Source organism: Lynx rufus, unplaced genomic scaffold, assembly GCF_022079265.1.
Source record: "Lynx rufus isolate CCGP_SWC_20201006 ecotype Redwood Valley unplaced genomic scaffold, mLynRuf1.p SCAF_22, whole genome shotgun sequence".
In the NCBI taxonomy this organism is placed as follows: Eukaryota; Metazoa; Chordata; class Mammalia; order Carnivora; family Felidae; genus Lynx; species Lynx rufus.
The window spans coordinates 10,443,171-10,464,049 of NW_025814837.1; the positions used below are offsets into that span (position 1 = coordinate 10,443,171).

Here is a 20,879-nt window from a genome sequence, read left to right on the forward strand (position 1 = left end):
TTGCAATGAACATATGGGCACGTGTATTTTTCAGTTAGTGTTTTCATTTTCTTCAGAGAAATACCTAGAAGAGGAATTGTTGGGTCATACGGTAATTCTATTTTTAATTTTTTGAGGAACCTCCATACTATTTTCTATAGTGGCTGTACCAATTTACATGATCAGTCTTGGATGACTGTATATTTCCAGGAATTTAACCATTTCTTCCTTGCTGCCAATTTGTTGGTATGTAAATTGTTCATAGCAGTCTCATGATCATTTGTATTTCTGTGGTATTGGTTTTAACTTCTCATTTCTGACTTTATTTATTTGGGCTCTGATACTTTTCTTGATGAGTCTGGCTGAAAGTTTATCAATTTTATCTTTTAAAAAACCAGCTCGTAGTTTCTTTTCTATTTAAGATGTTTCTGCTCTGATCTTTATTACTTCCTTCTTTCTACTAACTTCAGACTTTATTCTTTTTCTAGTTCCTTCAGGTGAAAGGTTAAATTATCTATTTGAAATTTCTCTTGTTTCTTGAGGTGGGCCTGTATTATTATAAGATTCCCTCTTAAAACTGCTTTTGCTATATCCCATAGACTTTTGGAACATTGTGTTTTCATTTTTGTTTCTCTCAAAGTACTTTTTAATTTTTCTTTCTTTCTCTCTCTCTCTTTTTTTTTTTTTTTTAACAGAGAGAGAGTGCACGAGCAGGGGAAAGGGGCAAAGGGAGAGAGAGAATCCCAAGCAGGCTCCATGATCAGTGTGGAGCCCGATGCAGGGCTGATCCCATGACCTGGGATCATGACCTAAGCTAACATCAAGAGTCAGCTACTCAACTGACAGAGCCGTCCAGGCACCCCTTTCCTCTTTGATTTCTTCATTGGCCCAACAGATGTTTAGTAACATGTTTGAATCTTTATGTGTTTGTGTTTTTTCCAGATTTCTTCTTGCAGTTGATTTCTAGTTTCATACCATTGTGGTCAGAAAAAATGCTTAATATGATTTCAATCTTAAATTTATTGAGATTTGTTTTGTGGCCTAACATGTGATCTATCCTGGAGAATGTTCCACGTGCACTGGAGAAGAATGTGTATTCTTCTGTTTTTGGATGAAAACATTCTGTAATAATCTATTAAGTCCATCTGGTCTATTGTGTCATTCAAGGTCAATGTTTCCTTCTTAATTTTGGTTCTAGATGATCTATCCATTGATGTAAGTGAGGTGTTAAAGTCCTTTACTGTTACTGTATTACCACCAATTTCTCCCTCTGTGTCTGTCAATATTTGCTTTATGTATTTAGGTGCTCCTGTGTTGGATGCATAAGTATTTACAAGTGGTGTATCTTTGTGTTGAATTGACCCTTTTATCATTATGTGATCCCCTTCTTTATCTCTTGTTACAGCCTTTGTTTTGAAGTCTATTTTGTCTAAGTATTGCTACCCCCAGATTGCTGTTTCCATGTATATGGAATGTTTTTCTACATCTTCACTTTCAGTCTGTGTATGTATTTAGATATGAAGTGAGTTTCTTGTAGGCAGCATATAGATGGGTCTTGATGTTTTTTACCCATTTAGCCACTCTGTGTCTTTGGATTGGAGCAGGTAGTCCATTTACATTTAAATTAATTATTGATAGGTATGTATTTATTGCCATTTTGTTCATTGTTTTCTGGTTGTTTCTGTAGTTCTCTGTTCTTTTCTTCTTCTCTTATAATTTGTGACTTTCTTTGGTGCTGTTGGAATCCTTTCACTTTATTTGTGTATCTATTATAGGTTTTTGGCTGTGGTTACTATGAGGTTCATATATAACAACCTATGTACATAACCATCTATTTTAAGTTGGTGGTCACTTAAGTTTGAATGCTTTCTAAAAGGACTACATTTCTGCCCCCCACCTCATGTTTTATGTTTTTGATGTGATATTTATATGTCTTATTATTTTGTGCATTCCTTAACTAATCATTGTAGATATGCAACCATATCTACTACTGTTGTCCTCTTCTACCTACCTTGTTGCTGTCCCCTGCTGTGGAGGGACCCAATTTCTAGGTCCCCTTCACAGGGAATTATTCCATATATAGTTGTGGATTTATTGTGTCTGTGGGAAGAGGTGAGATCAGGATTTTTCTACATTGTCATCTGAACCCTCCTCCTAATTTTATTCTATTTTTTTTAGTTTGCATTGTGGGGAACTTGAAAGAGTAATGGGATGGAGGTACTTTAGAAGAGCGGATATCTGAACTCTCTTCTCATCTCATTTCCACCCAAATTTGCCCTCTCATTCTCCATTCAGCCAGGCAGCACCTGCTTAGCTGATGAAAATAATTGCCATGCAGGTGTGATTTTGATGTGAGACATAGACGTGTTTGGCACAGAGTAGATGCTCAGTAATATTTGCTGAATGAATGAATGTATCAAGTTTCAATTAACCAGAGATATTTGCATTTTCTTGTTTTTTTTTTTCTTTTATTTTAGAGAGAGAGAGAGAGAGTGCTAGTGGGGGAGAGGGGCAGAGGGAAAGAGAAAGAATTCCAAGCAGGCTCCATGCTTAGCATGGAGGCAGATACAGGGCTAGATCCCACAAACCAGGGATCATGACCTGAGCCAAAATCAAGAGTTGGACACTCAAGTGACTGAGCAATCCAGTTGTCCTGATATTTGCATTTTCAAAAGAGAAAAGAGATGAGATGAATCCCTAAATAGAATCTCTCACTATTTGTCTATCACCATTTCTCAGTGGGAGTGCTATAGGTATTCATGAGTAGCTAAATTCTTCTTGAAGGTTCTGAAGAATGCTGGAGGCTTAGCATCCCTGGATTGGAAGTATTAACTACCAGTAGCATCTTGGGCCTTATGACAACCAAAATGCCCCTTTCAAATCTTAGTCCCCCAATATTTCCTTGAGAACACTTGCTCCCAAAACAATCCTCCTACTGGGCTGCACCCTCCCTCCATTGTACTGTATGGGCTTTTCTGCCTGTCTTTGGTTACAACATCCTAAATTTTGGAAAAATCTCTTTTGAAAAAAAAAATGAGGCAAAATTGTTCCCAATTGGTCAACAACTCTCTTCTTTCTTGACCCTTTCCTGACCGACTCAACCAAAATTCATCTTTTTAATTTCTTAATAATTTGAACACCTCCCTAAAAATGCTTACTTGTTAATTAGTCTTTTGTGGCTTCCCTTGGTATCAGGAAGGCTGCACTCATCTTTCTGTATGTCGTTTTGCCTTACATTCCAGCTAAAATGAACTCTTTCATTTCTTCTAAGCACGTGCCCTTGTCTTCAGGCCTTTGCAAATGCTCTTTTCTCTACCTGGAACATTCTTCTCCCTTCTTCTCTTCAGATTTCATTAATTTATAATTATTCTCAGATCTTGGCTGGGATGGTCAGTGCTGGAGCTCCTCCTGTAAGCTCCATAGTAGTGTCTATTCTTTTTATCATTGCTCTTCTGACTATAACCCAATTGGAAATTAGCCATTTACTTATTTACTAGACCATAAACACCATGATGACAGAACATGTCTGGTTTTTTCATGATCTCCCAATGTCAGGTATGTTGTTTAAAATTGAGCAAGGTGTCACTAAACACCTTGGTTAGTTTCTACATAGTTTCTTTTCTTGTGAGTATTACCATATTACCATTTGACTATGGTATAAATACTGGTGTTCTAGATTCCTTGACTCTAATCCCTAAGCTTTGCATATAATAAAAATCTTAATAATTTTTAATAATTTGAAATAAACAAAAATAGTACAATGTCATATGTGGTATACATTTGATACTTTAAGATAAACTTAACTGAGAAAACAATCTCTCATCATATATGTTTGAAAAGTGTTATTCAACTATTAAAATTTGTGGCACTTTGAAAAACAGGGGAAAAAAAGCTGTGACTAAGACATGCTCAAATTGATCTAAAGCTCATTTATGATTTCAATTAAGGCTTTTGATTTTTACTACAATTTGGCAGTTTAAAAAATACCAATTGCTGTTCAATGTATAATTTTTTCCATATAAATATGGGCATGCTTCATCCATGAATAAACTATCTTGCAAAATTGAGAGCAATAATTCTTACTCTTCTATATGTCTGATAATTAGATTAACTGGAAAGTTTCTATCAATACATATTTCTGGACCTCAGCCTTAGGGATTTTAATTTAGTTCATCAGGTCTGTCTAATGATTGGGAAGAATTTAGCCCAAATGAATGCTCATACTTTTTTTTAATCATAATTCCCTCTAAGTTCAGTATTAAAGAATTTTCTGTTAAGAGCTGACATTTTTCCATAACTTTTTAATTTTTAGAAACAAAAACAAATGTGAAATCATATGTTTCTAAAATCCCTGGATGTAACTGATTACTCTTACAGGCTTCAATACATATCATCTAAATTATACTTGAATTTACTCTAAATTCTGTTATCCAGTCGTATATTAAAACATTAAGCATAATGGCAATTTTTATAATTTATAGATAGTTGAACTTACTTGTTATGTATTGAACTATATATCTCTTAAAAGAACATATGGTGAAGTCCTAACCCCTAATATCTCAGAATGTGACCTTATTTGGAACAGGGTCTTTGCAGATTTAACCCAGCTGAGGTCACTAGCATGAGCCCTAATCCAACACGATCAGTGTATTTATAAAAGGGGAACTTTGGACGTAGACTCAGATGTGTGTAGAGTAAGATGACAGGAAAAGACATAGGAAGGATGTTAAGTGAAGATGGAGGATAGAAGCGATGTATCTAAGAGGCCAGGAAAGCTAGAGATTGTGGGCGAACCACCAAACACCAGGAAAAGACAAGGAAGGAAACCTACAGATTTAAGAGGGAATGTAGCCCTTGATTTCGGACTTGTAACATCTAGAACTGTGAGATAAATTTCTGCTGTTTGAAACCACCCAATTTTTGGTACTTTGTTATAGCAACCCTAACAAGCTAATACACCAGTAAATATAACTGTTCCTAACACAATTTGCAATAATGGAATCCTTAAAATGTTGTTTGATTTTTAAAAACTAAGCTTACTTAGTCAAAGGCAAAATTGAGGCAGCCACTGGAAAATCTCTCCAAGTGCCCTCTTTAGCAGCCTGGTGAAGTCTATGGCCCTTTCTCCTAACACTATTTTTAAATTTACATAATTAAAAGCATTGGATTATGAATGAATCCCGTATATCGAAATAGTTGTCAAAATTTAAGAAACACCAATCTGTGGTACAGTGATATCATACACTGCATTATCAACACATTAATAATTAGGTCTAAAAGAAAGTTTATTAGTGATGAGAATAAAGGGTACTTTCAGATAACTGTAGTATGATGTGACAATATTTGTGAATTCTATTGTGACAAAGACACAGGTACTGCTAATTATTATTATTTTTTTTGTAAACCAAAGGGATTATTAAAAAAATGGTTTTTAATGTTTATTTTTGAAAGAGAGAGAGACAGAGCATGAGCAGGGGAGGGCAGAGAGAGAGGGAGACCCAGAATCCGAAGCAAGCTCCAGACTCTAAGCTGTCAGCACAGAGCCTGATACGGGGCTCGAACTCAGAAGCCGTGAGATCATGACCTGAGCTGAAGTCGGACTCCCAACTGACTAAGCCACCCACACGTCCATGTACCACTAATTCTAAGGCAGTGTCTTTCTTACACTCATAATTTTAAAAAAATGCTAAATTCAGATAGAGATCAGTTAAAACAGATATGTAATTTATTCCCAGCCATGTCTAAGGACCTGTGAATTCCACCTTTGGAGTATTTGGTAGTTGGTGGATCCCAGGTAAAAAAACCAAAAACCAAAACAAACAAACAAACAAACAAAAAACCCTTGAAGAGGAGAGATTGGTTTTATTCATAAAATTATTTCTGCTTTCCATTTTGATAGAGTTGGCCTCAAATGACTATGTGATAGTTGTGTGGGTGCCACTCAGTATCACCCTTCTGATGTGTCTCCCTGAACTGCAGAGGAAAGCTAACGACCACGTGTCATAGGCTCCCTTGCAGCTGAAGTTCTAAACATGATTTAGGTTCAATCTCATTTACATGAGATCTGAAAGAAGGAGATAGAAGCTATGTGTATTCTCTGCTTGCTGGCAAGCCGAGATATGGCTGTAGTTGGGTTTCTGCAGCTATCTTATTACCGCTCTAGTGTCTATCACTAGAGTAATGGGTGTCAAGAGGTAGGGTCCTGGTACATTTAGCTGGCATGCATCCTAGTAAATGTGGCACTGCTCTGGACTTGGCAGCAAAAGTAGCATCTAGATCTTGGCAATTTCCACACTGTGGGGGTGGCAGTGCTGGTTTCTGATCACAGGAAAGGTACCAGCTCCCTAAGTGGTTGGGTTTGGCTGTGTGGCTTTGAAGTCATTACTGACAACTCAAAATGAAGTCCCCTTCCTCAATCCTTCCTATACTTATGCAATCAACTTAATGCCCTGAAATAAATCCCTTCTTGCTTTAACTGGCTACAATGAATTGTTATCAGCACTGCAACTGAACTCTGACCCATACAGAATACAATTTATATTCCCTTCTATGAAAGACCCATTTCCTCAAGAACTCCTTGAGGAAGTTGGCAGATGATTGCTTTCCGTTCTACTAAAGAGGACACTTTCAATTTCAAACACCCTGGAGGGCAAAATGCAGAACTGTCCACTGCTCACTGACCAAAAAGAAACATACTCAAATTTATATCACAAAAAGTATAATAGAAAATACAAAGAATACCCCAAAATCTGTTCCAGTTCAGTTAATTACAATCCCTTTATAAAGAACTCAGCTATTGGCTAAGAGAGTAAAAATACTGGATTGCTAACATAGAAAATATGTGTAAATTATTACCTATTTCTCCATAAATGTACTTCAATTGGCCTGCCTGTTATAGCATCTGAGGATAAAGGCAATTTCTTTTCCTACGTGAAAGGAATTTAATATTTAACCCTCAGAGTAAGCCAGGTGCTATATTAGCTTGGTATTCTCCTTAGCCAGGAGGTATCACAATGAGGGTATTAGTTGCTCTATTATTCTGGAGGCCAAAAAGAAAATCCTAAATTATCGCAGAGAAGTTTTATTAACAAAATGAGCTTGAGCTGAAAATTACCTCAATGACTTCGACAATACGCAATGGGTAAATAGAGTGAGAAAACAAAGTGGTGTTCCAGAGGTTTTAATTATCATATAATTCCAAGAGAGGGTTCACTGAAATCCCTAGATTGGATTAGTCATGTGTTTTTCCCTGTGATATACACACACACACACACAAAACAGGAAAAAAATACCTATCAATATAATCAACTAGTATTAACAGTATATAAATATATTAATATAAAAATAAATATATATTTTCCCCCTCCCCCACTGCAATTCTGGAATAGAGAGAAGGTAATCTTTTGGAAATTAGAACTTTTAATATAATGAATGAGCTTGTGTGGTTTATAAAAATTGTTAACCATTATATAAGAAAACTGAGTATGATTTTGTATCTCATCTCTCTGAACATAGTATTTTAAGTCTCAGGAAGATGAACCCACACTTAGGAGAACTGTCACTTTATCAAATCTCATTTAGCAAAACCCCCTAAGCCAGGCACATTTCTTAATCATGTGCAATTCCTTTAACAAACAGAAAACAAATATATTTAAAATCCAATCTGAGCATAGAAACCAAGCATAAGAAACGGAGCTCTAGAGACCGAACAGTATTTTCCAGTGGTTCAAGACCTTTTCTCTCGTAACTTCCAAAAAGTCAGTTGGACTGTGGCCCTGCACTTCGATTTTCTATCACATTTTAAAAAGGAAAAAAAAAAATCTTACCATTACATATGTTTCTTGTCTTTAACACCAGGACATTGCTTTAAAACACCAACTTTGTGAACTTGATGTTAAACCTGTGTGTGGGTGATTTTAACGGTACCGTGGCTTTACCAAACAAAAATTAAATTGTAAAATGCGGTTTTTGAAAACCCTATTTGTAGCCCTTCGCTGCCGTCTAAGAATACAGGTGTTTCCCCGGTGTGGCCGCTTCACTGTGGCGGACGCGAGGCGGCAGCCCCGGGGACCGGGGAGAACATCGCGAACCTCCTGGAAGGAGGCCCGGCTCCTGCCTCCATGTTGCCCGTCGGAGGGAGAAGACTGCAAACAAAGCCCCGATCTCCAGGAAAGCCGCTCCCGCCTCCTGGCCCGCTACACCCACAGATCACAGCCCGGGAAGGCGCTGGGGCCGGAGCGTGGCGGCCGGTGGAGCAGAACTTCAGACAGGTCCGCACACGAACGCGGAGTCGCGGTCGGTTTTCCCGAAGCCTTGAGGTCCGAGCTCGCCGCAGCTTGCCCGGCCCTTTGCCACCCTCCGGTCACAAAGAGGGAGCGCCGGGCTCCGGGCTCTGCCCAGGCGGAGGCGGGCAAGTTGCCCGCCCGCGCCCGCGCCCGCGCCCGCGCCCTCGCCCTCGCCCGGGGCTCCGCGTCCCCGCTACCCGCACTCACCAGAAGAAGCAGCGCGGCGCCCTCCGCGCTCCGCGCCATCGCGCCCGCGCCGCCGCCGCGCCCTCGCCTGGGGCGGCTCGTCTCGCTCGGCGCCGCCGGCTCCCCCGCGTCCCCGCAGGCGCGACCCCGGCTCCACCCCGGAGCCCCCGCTCCGACAGTCGTTCTCCGCGACTGCCGCGCCGCCCTGCCCCGGGGCGCGGTGCCAGGTGCGGCCGCCGTGAAAAAATGGAACCGGGAGCCCGCCGGAGTCGTGGGCGCTGAGGTGGGGATTCCTCGGAGGAGGGAGGCGCGCGGTGGACTCCCGCCCCTCGTCGCACACGCACCTGGGACCGTGACGTCCCTGGGCTGGGGACTTTGGGTGGCAGGCCCCGCCCCGCCGTCCTCTCCTTCACGTTCCCTCCTATCGGGAGAGTGGCCGGGACAACGGAGGCTCTGGGCCACCCGGCGGGACTCGGCCTGAGCAGCGTGAGCCGCTCGGCGCCAGCCCCAGGGCAAAGCTGGCTCTTCGGAGCGAGACCTGCCGGCCCCTGGCGAGCGCGCCCGGCCACCCGAGGCCGCCCAGGGGTCCAGAACTTTGTGAATGTGCGCGGGCCAGGAGCTCAGGTGGAGTGGAGAAGACAGTGTTGCGGACATCCGCGTCCCCACTGCAGCCGGGGTGCCTGCGGCCTGCCTTCTGGGAAAGGAGGTTCTGGAGCAGGATGTAGGTGGCTGGCTCTGTGAAGGCCTCTTGCCTCTCTCCCCAAGGCCTCTTCATTGCTTCCAGCAGGTTTGCAGCTTATCTGGGTAAAGGAGACACGGAAAAAAATCACAGATGATCTAAACGGACAGTTCTTTGACTCTTTGTTAACCAGAAACGGCTAGGAGGAAACTCCAGGGGTTGTTAAGGAAAAGATGGACTCTTTGATATGATTTACAAAATCTCTTACACAAAGCATAACTAGAGGTCAGAATCCTTGCTCCCCTAGCGGTGTGACCTGGACAACTTCTCTGTGTCTTAGTTCCAGATCTGTTAGATGGGATTAGCAACACCCAGCACAAAGGGCTGTTGTGAAGATTAAATCGGAAAATGCATGTGAAGCCTTCTACGGTGTTTATAGTACATCGGGTTCAATAAATGTAGTTGTTAGAACTCTAATTATTATTGCAGGTATAAATGTGAAGTTGAACTCTTCTTGAAAAACGGAGGCACTAGAATCAGCACCAGGTTAGGAAGCTTCTACGAAACGTGAACTATTGATGTTGGAGTAGTGGAAGTGCCTAGGAAAGTATAAAGTGTTGACATCCTACTAGAAAGAGAAGTTTGGCATTCGCTGTGAACAAAATAGCAGAGTTCCTTCTGTAGTCAAAAGTGCCCTCTTTCTTGTCCCTTTCCCAGTTTTTTATACCCCTCTCTCCCTAGCTCTGATCTTGCCAGTTTTTCAGGTCCAGTAAGTTGGCATCTTCTCTTTAGTCCCTTTCTTCCCTAGCTGCCAAGCACCCCTCCCTCTTGGAGTGGAGAGAAACCACGTTCTCCTCTATTTGTTTAGGGCTTAACTGCTGAGTGACTTTTCTCATATTATTACTTAAGTGTTAGTGATTAAGTTAGTTGAGGACTAAGTACATAGGAAGAGTGTCTGCTTAGTTTCCACTCTGTTTCCAGTGCCTAGAACAGTGCTGAGTACCAGGGAGGCTCTTAAGCATTGGATGCATAGTTGAGTCAGGAGAGAAGTATGTCTCCTCGTTTCCATTCCTTTGTCTTGAGCTAACGTGGGTGGTAGCACCTTGGTGATAATTCCCATTCCCCATCACTCTGGGAAATCTAAATAAATAAGGCAGGCTTTACCAAAACACTTTCACAGATCATCCTTGAAGACTATATATCAATCCTACCTAAAATTAGTACTCTTGTACCTGAGTCCTATAGGCAAGTATTTATGCCTCATTATCAAGGGTTTGTTTTCTGTTTAGTAATGATGATAATTGTAGCTTCCAGAATGAGAAATAGCTACCGCAAACTGTATTTCTGTTGGATTGTTCGGTCTCCCCCCGAGGCTGACAAAGTCAGTTTCAGAATTGTATTCTTCTAGAAGACATTTATTCCAAGGCTTTGAGAGAGTGTCAACACATACACTATCCAGTGCCATAGTATGTCGTTCCCGAATTAGCTCCCCTTTAAAAGTTCTGAAATTTATGACTCAGTGACTTGAGGGAACTTGTTTCAAGGCAGATGAAACACTTCTCTAGCTCCTGACTTCTTTTTCCTGGCATGATAGTAAATCTATTTCATAAATCTCTGTACACAGGAAAAAATACCATTACTAACAAAGCTCTTGATTGCTTTATAATAAATTGAGTGTTAACAAGATGTCAATGACTTAACTTATGGGGTTTTTATTTTCCCCTAAATTAGTTGAACATTAAATGTACTTTTCTTAAAACATGTACTTATAATGCATCAGTTCAAATTATACTTTGTGCAAATAATTAGCTCTTATATCTAGATATATTCAAAATATCTACCTGAGTTGTGTTTCCCAGAATACTTTGCTTCACACATACACACAGAGAAGAACAAGCTTTAAGTGATTAGTTTATTAGAATCATCTCTTAATATTATCTCAAACACAAAAATTTTGTAAAAACAAAAATTAACATCTCATTTTCCTATTATCACCACCTCTTTACCCCCAACACATTCTCAGCATCAAAGAACACTTTATACGTTGACAGTTCTTGGCAAATAGTTTGATAGATAACTGACCCTTTAAATCCATTAAAAATCCCAACGAGCATATGTATCAGAATTAATGTCAAAGAGATGAGAGCTCAATTGGGTGATTTCTGATTTCCAAATCATAATATGTGGCCGTTACAACATAGAAAATGGTCATTATGGTCAGAAGGCTTACTTATAGAGCGTCTATAGATAAAAGCTATGTAGATACAAGAAAAAATGTGAAATGCCTCTACCTAATGTGGAAAAGGCAGTAAAAGAAGGAATCTGTTTTCTGGCTTAGCTCCGCTCATTTATTCCTTCATTTATTCAACATTTAGTTTGTCCCTGTTCAACAAACATTTCATTTGCATTTTATTGGGAGTGCAAAGATAAATAAGTATTTCCTCATCCAAAGAAACAAAAATAGGTACTTAGGAAATAATGTAACTACAGAACTTATAAACTATTATAAATGCAGTGGTAGAACTATATGCAGGGTATAAAGCAAACCTAGGGAAGAGAATCCCTAATTCTCACTGAGTGCCATGATATCAGAGAATGCTTTAGGTGGGGACTGTAGGGGTGATGTGCTGAGCAGATTCATAAAGGATGAATAATTGTGAAGGACACATTGACCCTGCCAGGACAGAGAAACTGAAACAGAGTTGAGTGCTTGTTGGTGGAGAGTCAAGGGCTTCAGATTTCTGTGAAGAAAGCATTATTTTACTCACATTAACACAAAAAGAAAGTCAGAAGTAAAAGCTTCTGTTTTTTTTCAGTGAAAATTGTACTGAGATAGTTACAGCAATATCTAATTAGAAAAGTCTAACAAGTAGTTTGAAATGACAAGGAAAACACAATTGCAGATAGATTTATGAGGCAGAAACAGTAACCTAATTTTCTTTCTTTCTCTATTTCTTACTGTCTGCCTACCTGTTAAATGCTTATGCCTTTTGAGTTTTTTTCCTTTGCTTCTGTTTTTCTTAATTGGTACTGTGATTCTGTAGGCACACTCCTTGTGCAAACCCATTACAGCTCTCTTTCCTAAGCTTCAAACATGGGAATATTATCATTTGGATATTTCGTGGGGACCTCAAAGTACCATAATAATTTTGTAGGGATGTCAAACTAACATACTGACAAAAAAAGATTTCTTCAATCCCTTTAATTCAAGCTTACAACTTCCTCATATGCCTCTCACATGCCTTGTCAATTGGCCACCCAAGCCAAGAACCCGAGAGTCAGTCTCAATTCTCCTTTTTCCATACTCTCCATCTCTAATTAGTTACCTTTCCCTTTATTCTCTGTGGTTCCATTTAGAATGATTCATACAACCTTTGTAGCAGCAATCACATTGTGGCTAATGGTGATTTCATCTGTGTCTGCTACTCCACCCATTTTGCTTTCTCAAGGTTGTTAGTACTTAGAAAGCAGAGCCCATATCATATTCATAGTGGGGCCAGCCTCTCGTATCCAGCAAATATTTGATTTGTTGAACTAAGCTCATGTGCTGGAAGGAACTAATGATAAATAAACAGTATTATAAGGGAAGGTGTTTGAAATATCTACTGTAGATGAATTAATGGTGGATCTAGTCAGAAAATGTTGGTCTGGGATTGTGTATGTGTGTCGTGTACATGCATACACTGCAGGCACACACACATATGTGTTATTTTTGTGTATGTGTGTTTTCCCCAACCACACTGCAGCTCAAGAACAGGGGAAGGATAGCAGAGGGTGATGTGAGTTAGGGTTGCAGAGTGGCCTGGCTAATAGTTAAGAGGTGTGAGTGTCAGTATATACATGGAATTGAGTGTGGCAGGAGGGGAGGCACGGGGTGAAGTTGGAGGAGCTCAGGGGCCAGTTGAGAAGACAGGGTATTACTTTCCGTATGGGGAAATGCGAGAGGATCGTCTTTCCCCTTAATCCTGGGGAAGGAGCGATGGTCATTTTCCAGAAAAGCCAAACCATGAGTGACATCACAGACACTAGAGAGTCAGGATGTTGAGATTTTCATGGACTTTCCAGTTTGAAGGATCACGAGCCACATCCACGTTGGGCAGTGAGAGAGGAGAACTGGCCTACTTGGGGTGGGGGCTGGCCTCTAATAACAGGGTGAAAAAAGCTTTATGGCCTTTCTGAGCTAGAACTTACAGAGTAATAATCAAAGTCTAGCAGCCTGCAAGCCCTGTGGTCTAGCTCAGAGGAGCCAGCATGTCTTAATGAACAGTCACCACACTGTGGGGCAGCAGTAGTCAGCCCGAGAGTATAGCTGCAGACAACACCCTTATGAGCGAGAGAGGCCTGCGCATGAGTCACAGTGCTAACTGAGCTTTTCCCCACAGGCTCCTCCTTGTGAGTCAATATAGGAGAACTGGCCGCTTGGCTGCAAAGCCCCTCAGCCAAATGGCTGAAGGAGATTGTTAACGTTGTTCACAGGGCAGAGGAGAATTAGTGGGGGATGCTACAATTGCAAAATAGTATTTGGCCTGGCAGAAAATCCCCCAAATTATCTCTGCTTGGGTCTCAGTAGAGTACTGATGATATCTTAAGAGATTTTTTTTTTTTTTGAAATGAATCACACTAGTTTTAAAATGTGATAGGACTATAATAATGCTGGATGGCAGTGTGCACAAAACAGCAGCTCAAGTTGTCTAGGAAACCTCAGCAAGTCTTTGGTGTCCCATCAGATGCTCCTCCCTCCCATTGACTAATGTCTGAAATCCTTTAACTGGAGGGTCCCTCGACTGTTACAGGCGGAGTACTGGGAGGGTGGCATGTCAATCTCTTATCAGTCATTTACATCACAGCAGGTATCACAGGTTGCCCAGGCATGCTCCACCTCCAAGTCTTTTTTTTTTTTTTAATTTTTTTTTCAATGTTTATTTATTTTTGAGAGACAGAGAGAGGCAGAGTGTGAGTAGGGAAGGAGCAGAGAGAGACAGGGAGACACAGAATTCAAAGCAGGCTCCAGGCTCTGAGCTGTCAGCACAGAGCCCAACGCAGGGCTCGAACCCACGGACTGTGAGATCATGACCTGGGCCGAAGTCGGACGCCCAACCGACTGAGCCACCCAGGCTCCTCCACCTCCAAGACTTTATACTCTCCGTTCCTTTTTTCTAGAAGGTTCTGTTCCAGACATGTATAAGGTTTACTCCCTCACTCTTCACTTTTTGCCCCCCTCAAATAATACCTTGTTGGTGAGGCCTTCTCTGAACATTCATTTACAAATCAAATAATTCTGCCCCTAGAGCTCCCCATACCCCTTCCCTGCTTCCTTTTTCTTCCTGGCACATCTCAGTCTAAAAGACTGTGCATTTATGTGTTATCTGTTGCCATTTACTAGAATGTAAACTTCATGAGGGTTTTCTCTGTGAACTGCTATGTATCCAGCACCTAGAACATTGCCTAAGCCTTTGTAGGTCTTCAGTAAATATTAGTTGAAAGTGTAAATGAATGACTAAGTGAAGATACTCAAGGTTATTTTGGAGGATAGGGTGTGTGCGTGTGTGTGTGTATGTGTGTGTGTGCATGTGTGCCTTTAAAGTGAGAGTCAAGGGGGAAAGAACAAGAGACAATTATGTTCCTGGGAGGGTGTGAGTAAATGTCGCCAACTGAGGTGGGAAGCCTGCTTCACTGTGGACAAAATCCCTCTGCCTCACAATTTTGTCAAGGATGGGCCTTGCTAAGGCTGACTGCACAGCAGAAAGTGAAGAAGTTCAGAGACTAATGGAGAACATTTCTGTCTTCTTTAAGACTCCCTTCCTTGCAATGGGGACAAAGTGCAAAACCATAAACAATGTGGAAAATCTCCTTCCCTCTGGAGGTGAACAAAGGAAGCATTTATTAACAGGAGTGTGATGCTTGGGAATGTTGATTTTTATCTCTGTGTGACTACATTTTCTGAAAAAAATTTCAGAGTAAGTTTCTGGCTTTGGTTTTACCCCAGGATTTGCCTGTGGGAATTCTTGGAAAGATAAGGGAAATAGCGGTGGCTGGGGAAGAGAGGAGAGTGGTTGTTAACTGCAACCCTGGGCTGGAATCCATCCCCAGCATGACAGGACTTGCAGGGCTTACCGCAGGCATGGGAGTGTTTACTGAGGGTGTCAGGTAGAAACCATCCCGATGACTCAATGTGACTAATGAGCTTAGGGAGATACAAAAAAAAAAAAAAAAGAACCCACCTCTCAGAAGACAGAAAGGAGTATTGGTTTCTTGGCAATTGTTTCATTCATTTGCACGTAGACAGGGATGTTCTTATGTGTATGAAAAACTTGAAACAGAAGAGATTCAGTAACTTTGGAGAGCAAACTTAGTAGTAAAACATTGGCTTTAAAGATCTTTTCCAAATAATCCAGAATGATAATTATAAATACTTTAGTAGAGAGGAGGAGAATCTCAAAAATAATGAACAATTTTGGAGCGCCTGAGTGGCTCAGTTGGTTAAGCGTCTGCCTCTTGGTTTCAGCTCAGGTCATGATCTCACGGTTTGTGAGTTCAAGTCCCAAGTCAGGTTCTGCGCTGACAGTGTGGAGCATGCTTGGGATTCTCTCTCTCTCCCTCTCTTTCTACTCCACCCCTACTCATGCTCACTCTCTGTCTCTCGCAAAATAAATAAACTTTAAAAAAATTAGAATTGTTAATTTTTTTTTGAGTTTATTTATTTTTGGGGCACCTGGGTGGCTCAGTTGGTTAGGCGACCGACTTTGGCTCAGGTCACGATCTCACAGTTTGTGAGTTTGAGCCCCGCATCAGGCTCTGTGCTGACAGCTAAGAGCCTGGAGCCTACTTCAGATTGTGTCTCCCCTCTCTCTAACCCTCTCCTGCTCATGCTGTGTCTCTCTGTCTCTCAATAATAAATAAACGTTAAAAAAAAATTATTTTTGAGAGACAGAGACAGAGAGAGTGTGAGCGGGTGATGGACAGAGAGAGAGGGAGACACAGGATCCGAAGCAGGCTCCAGGCTCTGAACTGTCAGCACTGACCCCGACACGGGGGGCTTGAACTCATGAACCGTGAGGTCATGTCCTGAGCCAAAGTTGGACGCTTAACTGACTGAGCCACCCAGGCATCCCAACAATTTTGATTTTAAAGAAAAGGATTTGACAAAATTAAATTACTCATTTTGATTTACTTTCAGAACTAATCTTGGTGGTGGTGGCTTTTTATTTCAGTACCATATCAGTCGATGTAGTAATTTGTTAATAACCAAGTTCCGTAATTTGTAAATGACTTGTTAAAATTATTAGAGCACATTTAAAGTTATTCAGTAACGATGTTACTTACTTCCATTTTGACATCCACCTCAGGTGGAGAAAGAGGCTTGATTCCAGTTGGGAAGGCCAGCACAGCCTCAAGGTGATCTTATCCAGAGACGGATATGAGCTTCCAAATGCCGTCTGTCACACATGTCATGTGGAAGAACAATATCAGGAACCACTAGGAGGACACACTTACATGAGCTGTGCTGATTTAAAGTTATAATGCTGTTATTCTTGAATCCCAAATTAGATATTATGAATGGCAGATTATTTCTGCATAGTTACTTTTGTGGCATAAGTAATTGGAAATCTGTTAACATGACAAATACTAATTTCATTAATTCAGTTACATTTATACACACCTAGGGAGTTGGAGAGTTGAAGCAATACCGATAATAAGAAAAGACATTCAAAATGTCTCCAGTGCCTGAGCATTTTAGGAAAATGTTTGTTTTTAAGCCTGTTTTGTTTGAACTGTACTTTTTTTTTTTTTTTTTGCTTTTTGTTTTTGCTTTGGCAGTGGACCTAATTTGAATTTCATCCCCCCCCCATCTAGTTCCCACTTAGAGATTTTATTAGACAGAAATATGTTCAATCATTAAGCAAACCAGTTAAGCAAAATGTTGATACAAAGAAGCCAATGAGAAAAAATTGCTCTTGATAATTTGGCTTTAAAGAAACTTGTCTAAGGGCATTTGCAGTTAAAGATTTTTTTTTTATTCATGATGATTATCATGAACATTATTATAGACCTCTTGTTTGACTAGTCAATTGTCTGCTAATTTACTTGCCATCTTTTTTTTCAGGTGGACCTCTCAACTTTTACTGGAACAATATCTGAATGATGGCATACCTTTGGGGACAGTCACACCCATTTCATGCAGAATCAGCTACAGTAGAGGTAAGTCAGTCAACAAAGACTTCTTGTGACTAATTCTTCTAGGGGTATGAAAGAGGAGGAGAGTGTATTATCATACTTCTTTCTTGACTTTAGGATTAGAGTATTCATCTGAAGTAATCAGCAAATTTGATGACAACTCAACAAATTAAGCAGAGTAGTATTACAGGGAAGACTTACCGGTGAGCAAAGTAAAACCCAAGTGAAAGCTGATGTAAAGAATTGCTTTATGGGTCATAAAAGTGCCGTTGTGAGTTTCCATTGTGTGGCACTGTGGGAGAATGAGTCTATACTTCGCAATTTTCAGTAATTGGGATTTTAAGTCTATAGAGTATGTTTTATTGTTCTTTTTATGTTGGATTTTCACTTCAGAAGTATGGATAAACCATCTAAAACAAAAAAAAATGGAGGAAGATTATGGCTTCTAGGTTTTTAGGCATAACAAGATGATGGCACTTCTATAGAACATTTTATTTACTTTTATTTCTTAGAGACCAGATACATTAAGTCAATTGCTCAAAATGTGAAACTTGATTCCTAGGTGTGCTCTGTGGTCCTAAATGGACAGATGCCAGATATATGATTTGAGGGACACTGGAAAGTGTCTCACCTCCTGATCTATAACTTAATGAAAATGGAATATCACTTTGCTTGCTTTCTAAGTCAACAGATATTCTATGTATTAAAGATATATACTCCAAGAAGGAATAACAAAGTGATTCTGTGATTTATACTTCATCATGAATGAAGTTATCAAACAATTTAAAAACTTATCAACTAGTTATGGTCATCTTTTTAAAGGAAGCAGGAGGTAGTGATTATCAAAACTTTAGGCATATCATGTTTTAGAAACATGTAAAGGGAAAGATAAATTTCATTTTCTTCCATTTTATGTTGGGTCAGCTAACTTTTGCAAACACAACTCTTTTTCACATGGCTAGCAACTTGGCACCATAACTCATATAGAAACTGAATGTAAAGTGTGGTCTCGTGTGTGTGTGCAGTAATTATTATTCTATTGATATTACCTACCATATGGATCCTGCTGGAGGTTGGATTAAGAACACTATTCCTGGGGCGCCTGGGTGGCTCAGTCGGTTACGTGTCTGACTTCGGCTCAGGTCATGATCTCGCGGTCCATGAGTTCTAGCCCCGTTCGTGCTGTGTCTCTCTCTGTCTCAAAAATAAATAAACGTTAAAAAAATGAAAAAAAAAAAAGAACACTATTCCTTTCAGGGCGCCTGGGTGGTTACGTGTCTGACTTCAGCTTAGGTCATGATCTCACGGTTCGTGAGTTTGAGCCCCGCGTCGGGCTCCATGCTGACAGCTGAGCCTGGAGCCTGCTTCAGATTCTGTGTCTCCCTCTCTCTCTGCCCCTCCCCCCACTCATGCTCTGTCTCTGTCTCTCTCTCTCTCAAAAATGAATAAATGTAAAAAAAATATTAAAAAAAAAGAACACTGTTCCTTTCATGTTAATTTTCAAGTGACTTCCCCCGCCCCAAAGCCACCTAGTTGCCCTATTATACTTGGTGGAAATGATGGAAATTAGAACTCTTAGGGAAAAAGCCCTCCATTCTGCCCTTTTCCACGGAAGCGCAATCATCTGGTGATTCTCATCATTTCAGCTACATGAGATAACAATTTGATGTGAATGAATTTGTTTCTCTTTGCTTGTGTGTTCCGAGGAATTTCCACTGTGGAGTAGCCTAGGCAGGACAAGCCTTGTGACTAAGGCAAAAGATTAGTGAAAAAGAATTATTACAGTGGCAGTTTGAAGTCTCAGAAAGAGAAATAACCTAGTCAATTCCCAACTCTATCTTTGAGAAACAAGTTACTTTTCAGCCTGTTTGAATATCTGTGAAACAAGGCTTTGGATCAGATGATATAGATGTTTTGAGTTTGTATGGTATCATTAGTTTGTACATCAGTACTCCTAACTTTGAATTGAGTTCATTTTGAAGGTTTAAATTATAATAATAAAAATAATAAAAATAGTAATCTTCCTGAGCACTATGTCCTAAATGCATTCTTGTAACTTCTTTACAGAAACCTCATGATGTAGGGACTGTTATTTCCATAATAATAGTCCAGAGAGGTGCAAAGAGGTTAAGTGACTTGCCCAAGGAAGCAGTGAAGCTGGGATTTGAACTCAAGGAGTTGTCTCCAAAGCTTGAACTCTTTTTAAAAAATTTTTTTTAATGTTTATTTATTCTTGAGAGAGAGAGAGAGCGCGTGAGAGCGCGCACATGAGTGGAGGATGGGCAGAGTGGGAGAGGGACACAGAATCTGAAGCAGGCTCCAGGCTCTGAGCTGTTGGCACAGAGCCCGACGTGGGGCTCAAACTCACTAGTTGTGAGATCATGACCTGAGCTGAAGTCGGACGCTTTTAACCAACTGAGCCACCCAGGCGCCCCTCCAAAGCTTAAACTCTTAGCCACTAACTTAAAACACACAATTAAAAAATAAACCAAATCAAAAAGTTTTCAAATTTATCTTTTGTTAATCATTCAACCTAATGCGCAGTTATTTTGATTGATTAATAGATGGAATGAAATTTTAGAACTTTCTCATAGGTCCTAGAATGGTAGCTTTGATTTTGTGCAAATTTTCGCAGGTATTCTTTGCCCAACAACTCAGTGCTTCCTATCAAAATACCCAGCGACATGTCCTGACTTGTTCTTTCAGTGGAGACATCCTTTCCTAGCCAGGATTGGCAGAAGTAGCAATAGCATGCGTTGGCTTGTTCTGGAGGCTCTGGTGTGAAACTGAGCTGCATAGAGTAGAAGAAGAGCTTCTGTCATCTTGGCAGCATTTGTTGTTGGTTTGCCTCTTTGAAAGAATCTTCAGAGAGGAGCACAAAAGAGGATGTTGCAGGGTCCAAGAAAGTGTATGCAGGAAGAGTGGCAAGTTAGAAAATCCATTTATATTTCTACTGTAGCAGCCATAACATGTGAGGAAAAATTCATAGCAACTTATAACAGGTGAGAGGAAAAGGGAAGACGCAGAAAGAAATACTGTCAGAACTTATTAGATGTAAGTGTTTGTCACACACTGAAGATTTTTTTGTCATACAAGAAGTTGTACATAATTAATGTGTATAACTTGATGAGTTTGGAGCTAAGTATACACTCATGAAACCATCACCACAGTCTATGCCATAAACCTATTCATCAGCTCTCAAAGTTTTCTCCCTTTCTTTTATTTATTATTATTTTTGTTGTTGACAAGAACATTTGGTATAAGCTTTATCCTCTTAGCAAAATTTTAAGTATACAATACAGTATTGTTAACTATACATTTTGTGCTGTACTGTAGACCTTTAGGACTTATTCATCTTGTATGAAAAAAACTGTACTCGTTGACTAATACCTCCATTTCCTATGACACATTTTTCTACTAATCTAAAGTTGTGGATGTCAGCCCTGGATAAGAATAATTAAGAGTTTGGCCAAACAAGGTCTTCTCATTATGCCTTACCTCAAGAAAGTTAGGTGGAAAACCTAGGTGATTCTTTTCTTTTTAATAATAAATCTATTATTTATTTAATATTAAAT

At 40.2% G+C, this 20,879-nt stretch overlaps 1 protein-coding gene across 1 annotated transcript in view; it reads right to left on the minus strand.

The window, feature by feature from the left end:
* Positions 1-9,104, minus strand: part of DSG2 (desmoglein 2) — a 49,258-nt gene extending 40,154 nt beyond the window's left edge. The window contains exon 1 of the mRNA XM_047086903.1: positions 8,472-9,104. Coding sequence (XP_046942859.1) covers positions 8,472-9,104 — 633 coding nt within the window. The remainder of the gene's footprint in view (positions 1-8,471) is intronic.
* Positions 9,105-20,879: the final 11,775 nt, after the last annotated feature.